The 17,504-nt window shown below is 45.5% G+C and overlaps 1 protein-coding gene across 4 annotated transcripts in view; it reads left to right on the forward strand.

The window, feature by feature from the left end:
- Positions 1–17,504, forward strand: part of ARHGAP22 (Rho GTPase activating protein 22) — a 333,567-nt gene that overhangs the window by 132,811 nt on the left and 183,252 nt on the right. Inside the window, exon 1 of one of the 4 annotated variants that reach the window (XM_019555603.1) lies at positions 8,635–8,969. The exons of the other annotated variants lie outside the window; for them this stretch is intronic. Coding sequence (XP_019411148.1) covers positions 8,918–8,969 — 52 coding nt within the window. The 5' untranslated portion in view covers positions 8,635–8,917. Of the gene's footprint in view, positions 1–8,634; positions 8,970–17,504 lie in introns of those variants that run through there. 4 annotated transcript variants of the gene reach the window in all.

Raw genomic sequence — 17,504 nt, forward strand, 5'->3', positions numbered from 1 at the left:
GGGCGTGCTGAAGGGGAGGTTTGGAGGCACGCGTAGCCCTTAAGGCGGGGCGCAGGTAGACACCCCATTGGAGGAGCAGGAATAGGAACATCCGTACCGTCCACCAGGGAAACAGGCAGCCTCCATACTATATATATTAGACATCAAAGTCGAGGCGGGCGAGATTCTGAGGGTGCTACGTTCACCCTAACGTGACGGTGAGTGGCGCTAGGGAGTTTCACGGCCGCCCTTAGCGCCCGCTCCCTCATAGCAGCTATCAAGTTGCCTCTCAGTCTTCTCTTACTCAGACTGAACAAACCCAGTTCCCAGAGTCTCTCCTCATAGAGCCTATCCTCCAGGCCCCTGATCATATGGGTGGCCCTTCTCTGTATCATTTTGAGCTTAGTCACATCCTTCTTGAAGTGTGGTGCCCAGAACTGAACACAGTACTCCAGTTGTGGCCTCACCAATGCCGAATAGAGGGGGAGAAGCACCCCTCTGGATCTTTTGGCAACGCATCGGCTGATACAGGCTGGAGTTCTGTTTGCCCTGCTGGGGACTTCATTTCACTGATGGCTCATATCCATCCTCTGGTCGATTGTCACCCCCAGGTCCCTTTCAGATGCAGCGTCAGCCAGTGGATCACCACTCATTGTATAGTTATGATGGGAGTTCTTACCCAGATGAAGGACCCAGCACTTGTCCCTATTGAACCTCATCTGATTGTGTTGAGCCCATAGGACCAGCCCATCAAGGTCATTCTGGATCCTTAACCTGTCCTCAGATGTGTCTGGATTTCCCCACAGGTTAGCGTCATCCACAAACTTAATCCTTGTGCTTTCTACTGCGTCATCCAAGTCATTGATAAAGATGTTAAACAGGACGGGCCCAAGCACTGATCCCTGGCGGACACCACTCGATGGCCCTCCAGGCTGAGGCCATCCCATCAGTTACAACTCGCTGGGATTGGCCTCTTAGCCAGTTGCCAACCTACCTCACCGGTCTAGTTCTGTACCCTCCAACTTAATTGACAGAATCCCATTGGATACAGTGTCAAAGGCCTTGCTGAACTCTAGGTAGATGATGTCAATCGCATGTCCCATATCCAGCTGGTTAGTTACCTAGTCATAGAAGGACACCAGGTTTGTTAGGTATGACCTCCCCTTGACAAAGCTGTGCTGGTTTCTTCTTAATGCTCCACCAGCTACAAGCTTGCGGTTGATGGCCTCCTTGAAAATTTATTAGAAGATTTTTCCCAAGACTGACGTCAAACTGACTGACTATAGTTGGCAGGCTCATCTCTCTTCCCTTTCTTAAAGATGGGTGGGTACCACATTAGCCCTCTTCCAGTTGTTCAGGACCACACCTGAGTTCCATGACTCTTCAAACAGCCTTGCCGGAGGCACCACTATGAGGTCAGCCAGTTTTCAGGACTCTCGGATGCAGGACATTTGGCCCAGCAGACTTAAAAATGTCCAAATGTTCTAAGAGTATTTTCACCTGTTCAGGACTGATTTTATGTGGACTGCTGTATTCCTCATATTCCAGGTGACAAGTTCCTGTCTGATTTCAAGAATACTGATGCAAAGTAAATATTTAAGAGCTCTGCCTTTTCGTGGGGATCAACTGTGGGCTGCTCCTCCGTATTCCATAGGGGTCCAGCAGTGGAGCTTGATTTTTTTTCCTTGCTCCCTATGTATCTATAGAAGGACTTTTTTTGTCTTTTAATTTGGTTGTCAGCTTGATCTCTATGCATGCCTTGGCTTTCCTTGTCTTGTACCTGGAGACCCAGGCTGTATGTATATACAGGCAGTGCTCAGACTTACAACACAACTGGTTGCTGAAAACTGCCTCTCAAGTTGAAATGTTGTATCTCAGAACTAATTTTCCCACAGGAACAATGTTACAAATGGGGGATAGGTTCCTTTACCACCCTGGATACAGCTGCGTCCAGCTGGTAAGTCTGTTGTGGTGGGGGACAGCGGGGAGGGAAAGGGCTTGTGAGGGGGCAGATCAGTGCCCCTGCAGTGAGGGAGGGGGCTGGAGCTGGGGCTGGGACTGGGGCAAGCTCTGCCCAGGGAGGGGGTAGGGCGGCTCATGCCACTGCGCATCACTGGTCTGGGAGCTGCTCATGTGGTGGCTTGTCTGGTGGCTCAAACTGCTGCTCCCACCACCGATCCATGAGGGCATGGTGTGGGGCTGGGGGCATGTGCCCCAGGATCTGCACAAGGCGACTGGGGCTGGGGCTGTACTGGGCTGTGCTCCGGGCAGAAGACGGAAGGCACTGGAAGTGGGGGCTGTGCCCCCCCACACTAGTCGGCCAGCTGGCACGGGACCAGCGCAAGACTGAGCCGCTGCGCTGCCTCTGGACAAGTGGTGTGCAGTGGTGGGAGCTAGCTCGGCCTCCCCATGCCTCCCAGACAAGCAGTGGCTTCACTCTGACTGGTCGAATGGTGGCGGGGCACAGGGAGGGTGTGTGCCACCTGAAAACTCGCTGCAGCTCCCCCATGCCACCTGCCCCACCCTGATCTAGAGGCACATGCCCTCCCACCCCGTGCCCTGCCGCAGCTCATCCAGCCTGGGCAAGGCTGCTGCTTGTCCAGAGGCCAGGCCAGCTCCCGCCGCTGTGCGCCACTTGTCCAGAGGCAGTGCAATGGCTTAGTCTCGCACCAGCCCTGTACCAGCTGAGTAAGCAACAGGGGGGATGTAGCCCCCACTCCCAGTGCCTTTCACCCGAAACGCATCCCCAGCTCTGCTGCCCTGTACAGATCCTGGGGCACACACCCCTCCCAGACTGGCGGTGGGAGCAGCAGTGAGAACCACTGGACAAGCCACCACGCAAGCAGCTCCCAGACTAGCAATGCGCAGCAGTGCAAGCTGTCCCACTGCCTCCCTGGGCAGCGCTTGCCCCAGTCCCAGCTCCAGCCCCAGTCCCTCCATCGCTGCAGGGGTGTTGATCTGGTCCTCCATGTCCCTCCCCTCTCCGCTTGCCCACACCACAACAGACTTACCAGCTGGACGCAGCTGTGTTGACTGTCGTAAGGCAAAACCAGTGTGGGAATCTCAAAACAGGATGTCAATTTACAAATGTCGTAAATGGCATTTGTTGTAACTCAAAGACATAAGTTGAGGATTGCCTGTAATCCTCTCTGGATGTCGCACTGTTTTTCCATTTCATGTACTCTTCTTTTTTCTTTTTGAGAAGTTCTCTAATGTCCCTGTTGAGACATGTGGCAGCGAAAAGCCAGCTGCCCCTAAAATCAACTTACTGGAAGCAATCCTTGTCTAACCTGTTCCTAAAACTACACAGTCAGTCCTTTCACACAATCACAAGGCATAGCACCCTAACCTGGTACAGGTAAAGCAAGGAGACAATGGTAGTAAATGTCCTGCTTCTGCAAGGATTGTTAAAATATGTTTGAGACATTAATCGTGTTTGAGGGGGATTTATAGATAACCAAATGATCAGCTTGAGAAGGGACCCTGGACGTGCTCAGATTCTATAGTGAGTATGTAGGGCAGGGATGCTCAATCCCTGACCCACAGATTATACTTGGCTCAAAGAGCCATGCTTTCTGACCTGTGGGGCTCCTCCATGGTCCAAAAATCTGGGGGTACAGGAGTGATGTCAGTTAATTGCTGTGCTACTGCTGCCAAATTTCCAGACCTAAGGAGTCCTGGGTGGTGGTAAGGCTGGCTGGGGCACAAGGGTACTACAGTGTGAGGCTAGCCAGCAGGCAGCCTTCTCGCTGTAGCATCCTTGTGTCCCAGCCAGCCTTAGTCACCATCTACATGTGTTTTGTCACACTAAATGACTCTACCTTGGGATAGTATTTGCTCTGGACAGTACTATCGTACAGCAAAGTTAATTAATTTACTGCATCCTAATATGGGCAAACTTGTAGAGATGCACATGTGGAGATGCTTTTCTGTGGAGCTAATTAGTCAGCTCCACAATAAAGAACATGTGTAGATGCACCAATTGAGATGTAAAATGGGCTTGAGCCCAAAACAAAGGATCCTGGATGACATAGAGCAGTGGTCTCCAAAGTGGGGTGCGCGAGACGATCCCAGGGGATGTGCGAAGAAAATATTAGAACTTGTATTTTTATTTATTTTTTATCTAAAAAAATAAGAAAGAAATTAAGCATTACTAATATTTAATATACAGATGACACTGGCGCCCTCACTCAGTCCGTATGTCGGATGGTCACGTGTCACGTACAGTACGTGAGGTATCCTGAGGGAAGAAGCGTTCGTTCGCTTTCAGCATATCGTGACGTATTGCAGTTTACATGTGCCCGATTAAGTGGATTTACAGATTATATTATCTAGTTTTAACTAAACTAACCCTCACAAAATGAACAAGTGGCTTAAAAAGATTCCTGCAAAGAAACCGTGGATTGAAGATGATACCAATAATGCGAGCACAAGCGAACAACAAGAAAATGGCAGAGCTGACACTTCTCCTACTCCTAGTACGAGCTCTTTGTCAGCCACATCACAAGGTAAAAACAATGACAATTTAATTTCTATTTTTTGTGTATAATGTACACAATATACATAATTATGTACATAATATATTAGTACAGCAGTACATATATATAATTTATAAATAAATAAATATACATATATTGGGGGTGCGTGCTCAAAAATTTGTTACTGATAGGGGTGCGCGATCAAAAAAGTTTGGAAACCACTGACCTAGAGCATTGAAAATGGGTTGTTTGTGTTTTCCTAACTCCCTTTGCCCTAAAATGCCAGATGTGTGTGTGCATATATGCACCTGTGTGCACACACACTTAAAAAATGTGTGAAGACTTTTATATATACAGTGGCCTTTCTCTTATGATCTGGATGGATTTGGCATGAATATAGGTATATGGATGGGCCACACAGATGCATGCACCCACACACATTTTGGGTGGTATTTCAAAATATTGGCCCAGCTGTGTTTGCATTGAAGTGGGTAGGGGTAAACTCCCATTGTCTTTAAAGGGAGAAATGTTAAACTAGTGCAATGTGCAAATAATCAATGCCCATTTTAAAACTTGTACAATGACAAAAGTGCATTCAAGTACCATGTGGTTACCACATTAGGAGATTCCCCTTCCTTTATGAGCACATGTGAAAATTAGTGCTTTGAAATTGTTTCTGTTTTTAGTGTATCATGGCATTTCACTGTATCTGCAGCCCAAAGACAGCTGACCCTTCTGTGACCATTTAAATTAACCACATGTAGTTTAATGTTCAGTAGGAAGTACAGAAAAGCTTCTCATCGCTTTCTCAGTGTCTTGTGACACTTCAGTAGATTTAGGTTGTAAATATTTCATAAATGGAAAAACAAAACTTCATAATATGTTGTTCATTTCTTACTAAGTAGTGTGTATGATTTAAGATTGTTAAAAGCTTAGCAAGTCCTAGAGAGAGGCTAGGGGCTGCTCTGAATTGTAGCAGGTGATAGCAGCCCCTCTCAGGGATGATGGCCAGGTAGGAATTGCTGGTGTACAGAGAGCCTGGCCACAGTGTCTCTTGGCTCCTTTCTGACTTTGTAGTGTCACTGCTAAGACCGTGTATGTGGAGACTGGCATTTTTATGTAAATATTCCAGCAGGGGAAAGCAGGGGAAAGCCTAGCCTTTCCTATAGACTGCTTGGACTTTGGTTTTTGTTCAGTTCAGGGAAAGTTGCCAAAATAATACCCGGATATTGCTAACAGGTGGCTTGTATGTCTACCCTCCCACTGCTTGGCTGGAGAGTGATCTCAGCAAATGGATTTTGTTATGGAGGAAAGATTTGGTTCTTTTTTTGTTACTTGCATAAGGAGAAAACAGCAGTTTGTGCAACTGAAATATTTCTGAGAAGCCATCTACTAATGCATTTTTAAGAGGATTTTCCTGTCCACAGAGTTTATTTGAGACTAGCTTGCACTTCTCCAAGTAAGAGAAACAAGTAGATACCAACAACGACAGAATAACTAATTCCTTTGCAGCAACCAGTTTGGAAGGGTTGGACTTGGATTTCCTGGAAGCTAGTATTTTGTGAATGCTGCTGCTGTTTGTCACTGATTTAATGCTGACATTTTGGTTAGCTCAAACTAACAATAACAGAGTGCCAAGCAGAGACCTCTTTGCAAGAACTACCTAGACAACAAATCTTGAGTGATAAGGCAGCAAGAAAACACCTGACCCTTAATTCAGTCTGTTTGCATTCTGGTTTTATGGCCCAATCTTGAGAGCTACTGAGCATTTGAAATTCCCATGGAAATCAATACGAGTTGCATGTTCTGGACAGCTTCCAGGATCAAGCTTTTCCTACATATTCAAATTATTTTTCAGGACATTAGTCCTCTATAAGTTTGTCGTATGTGTTTGTTGTCTCTTGCTGCCTCGCTCTCAGATCCTCAGTATGTTTTTAACAGTGTTATGAATGAAACTGAGCCTTCCCCTTTAGAGCTCCAGCCCACTAGGACAAATTTTCATCTCTGTCTCATCCTGTCTCTTGTTTGTGCCTCTTAAACTAATTCTTATTATTTAAGCCTGCACTCCGAACTCTTTAAATCAGGGATGGGCAATTATTTTGGGCCGTGGGCTGCTTACTGAGTTTCAGCAAGCCATCGAGGGCTGCATTACAGGCAGGCCAGGGCAGATTAATATTAATTTTCTAAATTTTTTAGAAGCCCTGCAGGCCGGATAGAATGGCTTGGTGGGCCGCATCCAGCCCCCGGGCCACATTTTTCATAGTTTCATAGTTGGTAGGGTCGGAAGGGACCTCAGAAGATCATTTTGCCCACCCCTTCTTTAAATGGACCCAATGAGCACATCTACATGAGACATTTACTGCTGACTAATTAGCTCCACAGTAAATATCACTGTCTGCATGTGAAGTACTATTAGGATGGAGTAAACTAATTAACTCTGCTGTAGATCAGTACTGCCAGACACATGCACTGTCCTATGGTGGAGTTATTTACTCTGCCACAAGTAACATGTAGACACTGACCCAGCTGGCTTGGTCACGAGGGTGCTTCAGTGCAGGGAGTGCCTGCCGGCTAGCCCCACACTGAAGCACCCTCATGCTCCAGCCAGCCCCTCCACAGCACGTTGAGCTGGGTTGGACCAGCCTCTGACCGGCAGGCTGGCCTCCCGTGTTCCCTGCCAATTGGGGCTGCGCCAGCCCAGCTCAATGTGCTGCGGTTCTGGGGACACATGTAAACACTGCACCCAAGAACAACTAACTTCAGCCCAAACTGCATCAGAGTTTATTCAGCTGCATTAATTTTACATGTAGATGCACCCAGTGTGCATGAAAACCACTGGACAAAACAAACCTACAGTATTGCATTGTAAAGCATGCATCAGGGCCTTATTTGACTAAGCAGTGAATCTTCAAGAAACAGGGGCTCACTGCCCGTTTAAAGCGGAGTGGCTGAATGGCTTAGAACAGTGGTTCTCGACCTTTTTTCTACTGCAAAGATCTGTGGCCTGTCCTGGTCCACACCCTGCTGGCCCTGCCAGTGCCCAACCCCCAGTCCCCTGTCTCCTCTGGCCATGCTGGTATCCCTCACTCCCAACCTGCAGCCCCTGCCTCCACCGGCCCTGCCAGGGGGGTCCCCAGCTGTCCCCATCGCGTTTGAGCTGGAGCGCAGTGGCTGCGGTGGCTCCAGCTCTTGCCGGTGGCAGTGAAGCAAGTCTGGCCCCAGCATGGGCTGGAGAGAGGAGGAGAGGCCTGTAGCACTCCCCCTGTGCTGGGCTGGGCCTGCCGTGCTGTGCCCCCCCAGCAACATCTCCCAGCCCGCTGCCCTGTGAACCTAGCCACGCAGCTTCACCCGTTCTCTTCCCCTGCTGGAAGGGCCAGGCGTCTCCCCACCACCCCTCTGCCCTGCTGCAGCTCGCAGCCTTTTGAAATATTCTTGTGACCCGCTTTTGGGTTGTGACCTATGTGTTGAGAAACACTGGTCTAGAAAACAAGCCTGAGTCTAGAGCACCAGCAAGCATATGCTTGATGGCTATTGTTTATCCTTGATCCCAAAACAAGCGTCAAAATGCAATCAGCATCGAGTCTTTGTGGCTTGTGTTTCAATGAGTTAATGCCATTAAAAGTGGGCATTTAAACAACCCCCATAGAAGACTGCCACAGTAGTGCTGGCCTTTGTGAGACACAGGGTCCCAACACGCCCTGGATGCTTACCAATCTCTACAGAGATTCTCAGAGATACACAGTTAAGGTTTTAAGGTAAGGAATGGGAGCGTAGTAATACAGCCCTTTCTTCTCCTGACATCGTTTTGCATGAGGTTAAATGGCCTTTCTAGTGTTTTTTTTTTTATGCACTTACGGTTTACATTCAGAGTCTGTCTGCTGCCCTCTGGCTATCTGAGAACAAGCATCTGCTGCTCACATAAAGCCCCCTCTCGTGGCCTTTCACTTCTTCAAAGAGGGCAGAGTATAATTAATAAGCACTGGAAGTTTAATAGGCAAGTGAGGCAGTGAAATTCTGAGATCTATGCAGGGTCAGCCAGAAATATAGGCGTTAAAGGAGGGGAGACCCAGGGCAACAATCTGCTAGTTCTCAAATTGATTAGCAGGGTCTGTTTCTGTTTGGGATGTTAGTGGTACTTGGCAGGGAATGACGCTGGGCTGCACATCTTAGAGGGTTGGTGCTAGTTGGGGAAACAAGCAGGAAAAACTGTCCAGTCAATAGTTACAGACCTGAAGGGCAGACGGAGAGAACAGCAAGTCTTACCATCAGCACAGCTTAGCACAGCTGATGGTCCGGGAGAACCCTCTTTGAGTGTAGCAAGGTAACTGCAGCCCTTTGCACCCTCCCCTGGCACCCAGTGCATAGGATGCTGGTTTCGGTACCTGCCCAGTGAAAAGCAGACTTGCTTGAGCAAATGAAAGTGTATTGCCGCTGTGGTTTTCAGAGACGTTTCACTTGCGATGGGGCTGTGCTGCTGCAAGGACTGGAAGGGCTGCTCTCAGGAACCCAAAGGTAACTTTGCTTTTCAAAGGTTGTACAGGAAGCTCACTAGCAGTTAAGCCCGGTTCCCCTCCTCCCCCCCCTACTCCACCACTCGCCCTTTGACAAGCTGTTTTGTACAGAATAATTGCTTCTGGAATAGCATTACCTTGCTGCTTCTCTAACCCCCACCGTCCTTGCAAAGACTCTTCTCTGTGAAGTTCGGTTTTAATGTCTTGATGTCCACTTCAGTTGGGACAGAGTCATTCCTTTTGTTTTTCCTTTTTACCATAACTCCGAGCTGCATAAGCAATGTTATTTGGCTGCTGTGCTGAACCCTTGCTAAGTGCCAGCTTCTGAACTGGAACAAGCAATTGGGAGATGCTGGCTGAAGGTGGGAGGAGGCAGTTGTTACTTTCATTTTCTATGATCTCAGGGGTCAATTGGCATTAATGTATGACATGAATTTCGCAGCTTCTGAGTCCAGGATGCAATCCATGTTCTGCATATTTGCTTATGGGTCAAAACTGAGGATTAAAGTTTGGAGTCTTCATATTATTCCTCGTCCAGTCCTACCTACCTTAGCCCGGTTTGAATGTGACATAGGTTTCAGCAGCACAAGGTGTAGAGAACTGAGCTGGTTTTCCATACTTTCTGATCACTTCAAATCCCTTAAAGTGCAGTTATATCTAATTGGTGCATAAAACAGCAGTAGTATTATATCTCTGTTGGTGTGAATTGCATTTAGAATACAACTTGATTTTTCTTCTTTTTCCCAACTGCAAAGTGAATCCTGACAAACTGTGAACTACACCCTAAAGGGTCACATCCAATGAACTGCATTTCCCATTTCTTTCCATTTACGTCCTGTAAGACTTACACTTCCTGAAGATTCAGACTTCTAAGGGCTTCACGTGGCAGCTATGGTCTCCTCCAAGCAAAAGTCCTAAATGGTCTCAAATCCTGTATCCCCCTAAGGATCATAAGTGCTTTCTGAATGCTCGTCTATCCATCAGGACTGGAACTAGATATCTTTTTAGCAAAGATAGAAGGCGATGGCTGTTTCAATTTATCAGTGCCTTTTTGGACTACTTACAGAGACACTAACAGCGATTTTATAGCTGTATTTATATAGTGAAAAGAGCAGTGAGATTTGGCATCTAAACAGTTAATATAGCTATTGAGATTTCTTTTCATTGACTTTTTTAGATTGAAAAATGTCTTTCTGACAAGAAAGAAAACTTCACAAGAAAACTATCTTTTTAATGAAGATTTTGGAGATTTGTTGAAAAAAATAATAATGTGGGTAGAATTCATAAGAAACCCCAAAATATTTTAGCTTTTTGATAGTTGAAATGACATTTTTTATTTCTGAGCCACTGAATATCAAAATGTTGGTGGTTCATATTAGAAATCAAAAAGTGTTCCCTTTCTTTAAAAGTGTCCACAGTAAATGAAATACTCATTTACTTTTCAGCTTTATCCTTCCAAGTCATCATTTTAGCTGTTGTAGGTTGCTAAAAGGCTTTTGTTTTATTTTATCTTTTCGTTCTTAAAGTAAAATAGAAATATTAATATAGAAATGTTTGGCTTCTATATATAGATATAGATATATATAGATATAGATCGCACTACAGTATCACTCCAGTGAGTTGTATATTAGTGTATGGAAGTTACTTTAAATTAAATAAATGGTATTATATGAAAAACAAAGCTAAATGAAGGAAGCACCAATATCATGAGGTGATGTCTATCAAATCAGCTACTGTATAAAGTGGATTTGCACTGCAATAATTAGAACCAGGTGAATAACAATATATCTCCCTCCAACCTCTCAAACGGGAGCTCAAAGTCAAGGAGTGTCACATCAGAATGACCATAAACCTTGTTAAAATTAACTCAGAAGCACTGGACACAATTAACTCAATTTTAGGACTGACTGTCCCTTCTGGAGGGTACCCAAATCAGGCCCAGGATGAGACCTCTTACATTCTTTTCTGGAGATGGGCCCAATCCAAAATGCCAGCTCCATGCAACCCTGAGCTCTGCATCTTAATTAAGGGAAGGTTTGAACCCAGGGGCCAAAATCTCTGGCCCTAGTTATGCCAGTATGAATCCAGAGTCATTCTACTGACTTTGGTTAAGTTACTCAACTTTTATGCTGGGGTGATACCAGAATTCTGGCTCTGGGTCTCCAAAGGGCCCCCATGGCCCACCACGCCACTCCCTTTCTGAGTTTTCCACCTTCTTTTAATATAGTGGTAGTCATTGATCCTCCTGGATCATGGTGTATGCATGAAGGCCACACCAGACCTTCGATGCATATGCCTGGGCAAGAGTATTTTCAGAGGAGTGAAGGCTGCCCAGATCTGCCATTTTCCATTTAAGCCACTGAGACAGAATCTGAAGACCAGATGTTTGGTGCCTCCATGGCTGTAATTGTATAAGTGCCTGGGAATTGAACCCAGGTCTCCTGCCTGGTAGACAAAGTTTCTTCCCCTGGACCACAGAGTACTCCTTTTCTTAAAAAGAGAGAGCATTTTAGCTAACACATTTCTTTGAGGTTCTGACATACGAAGTGCGGATGTCAGAGCACCATTAAGCCTGCCACACGTTTCTGCCAAATGGAGATGAAAGACCAGCATTAAGTTGTGCTTTATATATATAGAGTCACCTAACCAATCAGAGTTCTCAAAGTGAGTATGCAGTACTCTCACAAATTCAGGGATTTCTTTCAAGCCTAGCCCACTAAAGGCCCTGCCACAGGTTAGCTTTTATTTTGAAAATATCCTTGGTTGTACCTTCTTCATGATCTAAACCTTTCTCACTTTAACAATTCTTTTAGGCTGTGTCAAGGGCACCATCAATTCCAGTTTGCTGCCCAATATTGATTGTGGACAAATGAGATTTTTACAAAACTGAAGACTGACCCATGCTTTGCTACTGTGTCGACCCACCCTAAGAAGAGCTGCATGGCCTGGATAGGTTCCATCTCTGTCTGCACTGGGGAGAGGCTTGACTTACAGTGCTGTGATCCATATTTTGAATCTAGGCATTTGAAGATGGATTCTCTCACAGCATTTTGGTGTAACCATTTAGGAATCTTAAGTAATCTTTAGGATTTCAGATCTCTCTACAACATGGGGGTGCTGGCAGCTGGGTTTATATAATACACACAGGTGTATCTATATGAGATGTTTACTGCAGTTGCCTACGTAGCTCTAGAGAAAACATCTCGGCATCTACACATGCAGCCCTATTAGTCTGCAGAAAATTAATACACTCTGCAGCAAGGCAGTACTTGTATTTCCAAGTACTACCCTGTTGTTTTTCTTGTGCACAGCACAAGTTTTTTCATGCACAGTAATGCATGTGCAGAAGCTGACCCACCTGGTTGGGGCATGAGGGTGCTTCAGTGCAGGGGCTGCCTGTGGGCTAGCCCTGCTCTAAAGCACCCTCATGCCACAGTCACCCCTTTGCAGCATGTTGAGCTGGGTCAGAGCATTCCCTGGCTGGCAGGCTGCCCCTACCCAGTCCCCCTGCCAGCCAAGGCTGCTCTGACCCTGATCAACATGCTGCAGCCCCATGGAGCAATAAATTCCAGCGTTATATGTCCTAGAGTATATTGCTTTGAATTAACTGCACATGTCGATGCGCCCACAAAAAAACTGGTTCTCATCTTCCATGCTGCTTTTACACCATTGTATCTCTTTGGCCTCAGGGGAGGGAGGTTCTCTTTGCTGCTGCTGCTGTGGCAGCACAGTCTGTCAGGAAGTCTTTCTGTTGCTGGCAAATGCCTTCAGAGCTTGCTTTGTGCTACTGCTCCTTTGGCCTTTTGCCCATGTACTTCAACAGATATAGTTCATTGGTGAGCTACGAGAATCTTTGGGGTAGATGTAGGTGGGTGGGTATGGCTTGGAGTCAGGGAGCTAATGGTTGGGCTTCTGCTTCATCCTACCAGCTTTTGCCTTAGCAAAAAGGATATCTGGGCCTGACATGTCAGGCACAGACAGGATTGGCCTGAGAGTAGATTACTATTCTTAGGGAGCAGTTTTATGCAGAACAAACCATATGATTATCTATGGTCTCCAGGATACTGGAATAGCAAGAGACCAGTATGGAAATTTTCTTTGGCCTAAAATGGTTGTGAACAAACTTATTGTGCTTGCCTTGTATATCAGAAGGGAGAAGAGACCTAAAAGTGCTCTTGGTTGAATGGGAACCTCTTCAATGGAAAAGCTGTAAAGTAGAAATAAGTAACGCACATAATTTTCAGCAGTAGTTATATGATTGGCTTTGTCCTGCTGGGCAGAGGCACTGAAACATCCCTATAGCCTATCCAGTACCAGGATGTGGGTTTGGACAGTTTGGCCACTGTTGTCAATAAAAATGATGGTAAGCCTTTCTTTTTCACAGGAATTTGAGTGAAAAACTACTGTTCACCCTTTCAGTAATACTGCTGGTTTGTAGTCCATCACTGATTTCCTTCAGCCAGCCATTCTCCCAAGTTTATTAATTTTATTTAATCACATTCATTCCATTTTCTCTGTTTTTTTAGCAGCTGCTGTTCACTTATGGTGGTTATAGAAACGTGTATGTTACAGGGTGTTGCAAATATTTCCCTGTAAGTGACTTTCCAGTGGAGTAATATAACGATGGACATCAGCAAATATTCCCTTTGCCACCATTAAATTAGTCATCAGTTTGCTCCTCATTAACCTCACTAGGAGATCTTCAGTGCTTTCACTGTCATAGAAACAAGCCCAGGTGAATTGACAAGTAAGTATGAGTTCCAAGCCCTGGCAGGCATGAGGGAGTCCTTCCAGGTTTGCAGACAGCTGTCATATGACCATTGGGCTTTAACAAGGATTAAAGTGGTGCTGCTGATATTTATAATTTCTCTGCATCGTGTGTTTAAGAAGGTGCAAAGTCCTGAGAGGGACTGGAAAGAGAAGCACAAGAGAAGACTGCGAAGAGTAGCACAATGAGGGACTGGGGTTTATTTGAAGAAGTAAAGATAACGGGGGTTTCCAAAGAGAAGCTGTAATTTGAGGTAGGGAGAGGGGTGAGCAGCAGGGAAAGCTCTTAAAATAATAAATTTATCCCTTTAAAGAATGAGGAGCTTCTAATACTGGCACAGAGAAGACAAGAAAATGGTATTTAGCAAACATTATTATTACTAATTATTTTAGACTTTAACATCTTCTGGCTAGTGATCTCAAGATACTGCGCAAACACCAACTTGAGTCTCCTTGTATTACTCTAATAAATTAAGGATTAAATCTATCCTAAATGACAAATTTGGGAAGTTTCTGTCTCTTTTGCTCTTTTTCTTGCTTTTTCTTCTTATTTTCCAGATTCTTTTTGCAGCTTTCCTAGTTCTCATAAAGAAACTTTCTAACCAAGCATTGTTAAATGGTGGCTGTGATTTTACTCATTTGGCTCTTCCTTGGAGAGTCTGCTAGACTATGCTGAGCTGTAGCATAAAGGAGTGTACAGTAGTTGCAATTTGGGGTCTGGCAGGGAGAAGGTATAGGCATGGATCTCTGTCACATTGCAACATCATTTCTTTCATAGGAGATGTTAGTTTTGCCTTTGCTTAGTGGGACCTATGCCCTTTTAGTACAGCTTATACTTATAGTAGAGGGGCACATTCCACACTATTAAATAAAGTTACTCATTTCAGGAGCTAATTCATTTGTGATAACGGTGAGAATTGGATAGTTTTGTGGCAGTTTTCTGATTTGATAATTTACGTGCATATCTGTTTTTTCAATGACAGTCTTGTGTTCCAGGAGCTTTGTATTACACTACTACAAAATCAGTCATTTCTTTTTAAGGTGCTTTCATCTGGAAGGAAAAAAATGCAGTATGTTTTGGAGGTTATGGTTAGTGCTAAAATCTAGCTTTAGGGTTAGACACACAGGCCCCCCAAAAGAGACTCCATGGGCTTTGAGACTACATTAACCCTTTCACAGCTGCTACCACATTAAGGTTTTTACAGCCACTATTTGTATGCAGATGAGTGGCATCTTTAAGAGGGTTACCATTATACTTAGTACAGTGGCCATGTGGGTCTGTCGGTTGGCAGCCTGGCATGGCCAAACTGCTCTGGTCAGAGATGTCTGGGAGAGTTCTTCAGTGCCACAGAGGCATGTTGTGTGGTGGCCCAAGAAGGATTTCCAGCCATAATTCCAGGCCAAAACGAGTTCCTTAGTGGAGCCATTTTACTTAGTACAGTGGCTGGGGAGCCATCAGTTGGCAGCCTGGCACAGACAAACTGCGCTTTGGGCCAGGCAAGACTCTGGTCAGAGATGTCCAGGAGAGTCCCCCAGTGCTACAGCATCATGTTGTGGGGTGGCTTAAAAAAGATTTATACCCACAATCTCAGCCCAAAAGCCAGGTCCTTATTCAAGCCCATATACTTAGTAAAGCTGGGGGCTGTCAGTTGGCAGCCTGGCAGGAGCAAGCTGCTCTTTGGGCTGGGCAAGTCTCTGGTCAGAGATGTCCAGGAGAGTCCCCTGGTACCACAGAGTCATGGTGTGGGTTGGGCCAAGAAGGATTTTCAACCATTAACCCAACCGAATCCGGTTCCTTATTCCAGCCCATATACTTAGCACAATGGGTATAGGGGGACTGTCAGTTGGTAACATGAGACACGCAAACCACACTTTGGGCTGGGCAAGACTCTGGTCAGAGAGGTCTAGGAGAGTTCCCCAGTGCCACAGAGACATGGTGTGGAGTGGCCCAAGATGGATTTCTAGACATAATCCCAGTCCAATACAAGTTCCCTATTTGAGCCTGTATCCTTAGTACAGAGCCTGGCACAACCAAACCATCACTGTTCTTTGGGACAGTCCCCAGTGGCATCGACAGGAAATCTGGGGTGGCCCAAGAAGTATTTTGCCCCATATTCCCATCCTAAGCTGGTCTTCATTTAGAGCTCTGTACTTGATGCAGGATATTATTTTACATATTAATTAGTAAATATGCATAGCTAATGAAATTCTCTCTCTAGGAAGTATAATTCATTAATAACAAGCTTTTACTAGGTATGGATTAGCTTTGAAAAAAGAAACCAGGAATAAGAAATAAGGAACCGGAAATAAACAACCAATAGTTTTCTCATAAGCCTCATAATTTTCTCACACTCAGCACAACCCCCTCCCCACCCCCTCTCTGTGTCCAGGGTACAGAAGTAACTAGCTTATGCTCTGGTTGATAACTGAGGCACTCATCAAGGGAAACCCTAACTGTTGTCTGGAAAATCTACCTGTGAGGTTTTGTTTTAACAAGAACAAATACTGACCTTTATCCTAATGTAGGTGGAGCCATATCTACATCAATGGGATATAAAAGTACTGTTAACCTTTATGGTTGCTATTACTTACGTAGGGAAGAGGAAGGGTATTAACCAATATCATTTCAAAGACATCACATGGTTGCTCGTATGTTCAGGCTTTCGCTGAGTCACAGTGCATGTTCTGGAAATAATTCTGAAAGTTGCTGATTATTTGCTAAAATGAGCTGGTCAGAAATTTTTCATCAAAACGATTTTTTTTTGTATGAGAACCTGATTTCTCATGAGAAGGTTGTTGTTTTTTCTGCTCAGGGTTTCTGAAATTAGGAAAAATAAGAACTTTTTTATATTAACTTTCCATAATTCAAAAACAAAATGTTATGGGTATTTTCTTCCTAGAAAATAACACCTTTTTTGGATTGGGCCCAAAATGTGTATCACTGGGGGTGCATCTACATGTGCATATTAATGCAACACAATGAACTCAAGCACATATCACAGTGCAGTTTATTGCTCCTGGGCAGTGCATTTACACATGCACCTGGGACCATAGCATGTTGAGCTGGGGTGTACCAGCCCCAGCTGGCAGGGGACCTGGGGGGTCAACCTGTCAGCCCGGGGCCAGGGCAGGAGTAACCTTTGGGCCCTAGGCAAACAAATTATGCACCTAGTTGTTTTGCATATGGCAGCAGCAGCAGCCATCACTGGGGCTTGGAGCTTCAAAGTTCAGCCATAGAAGCAAAAAGGAGCCAAGTGGCATGGCAGTGGTACTGCTGTGGCAAAATAAGCACAACTGGGCCCCTTCTTCACTTAGAGCCCTAGGCATGTGCCTAGCTTGCCTATGCATTAATGCAGCCCTGCCTGGGGCTGCTCTGACCCTGTTCAGTATGCTGCAGAGGGGCTGGCTGGGGCACGAGGGTGCTCCAGTGCAGGGCTAGTTGGTAGGCAGCCCCACACTGAAGCACCCCTGTGCCCCAGTCAGCTGCATCAGCACTTATATATGCGGTGCTGTGGGGTAAAAAACTGCAGCAGAATAGTACTTGTATTTACAAGTAGTACGTACCTTGTTGCAGGGTACATTAGTTTCCTGTGACCTTATGGCTAGGGTCAGACATTCAAAAAACCTTAGCCTGAATTGATTCAATCTTTGCAGGTTAGTCTAACCTGGCTAGGCTAAATCAGTTTGTAACTGTACAAACATCCCAGACTTGCAAACACATGCCTGCAGTGGCTCAGGCTAGAATCTGGGGCGTGCTAGAGCAGCCCTG

This window comes from Crocodylus porosus, unplaced genomic scaffold, assembly GCF_001723895.1.
Source record: "Crocodylus porosus isolate Cpor-Errol unplaced genomic scaffold, CroPor_comp1, whole genome shotgun sequence".
NCBI lineage: Eukaryota > Metazoa > Chordata > Crocodylia > Crocodylidae > Crocodylus > Crocodylus porosus.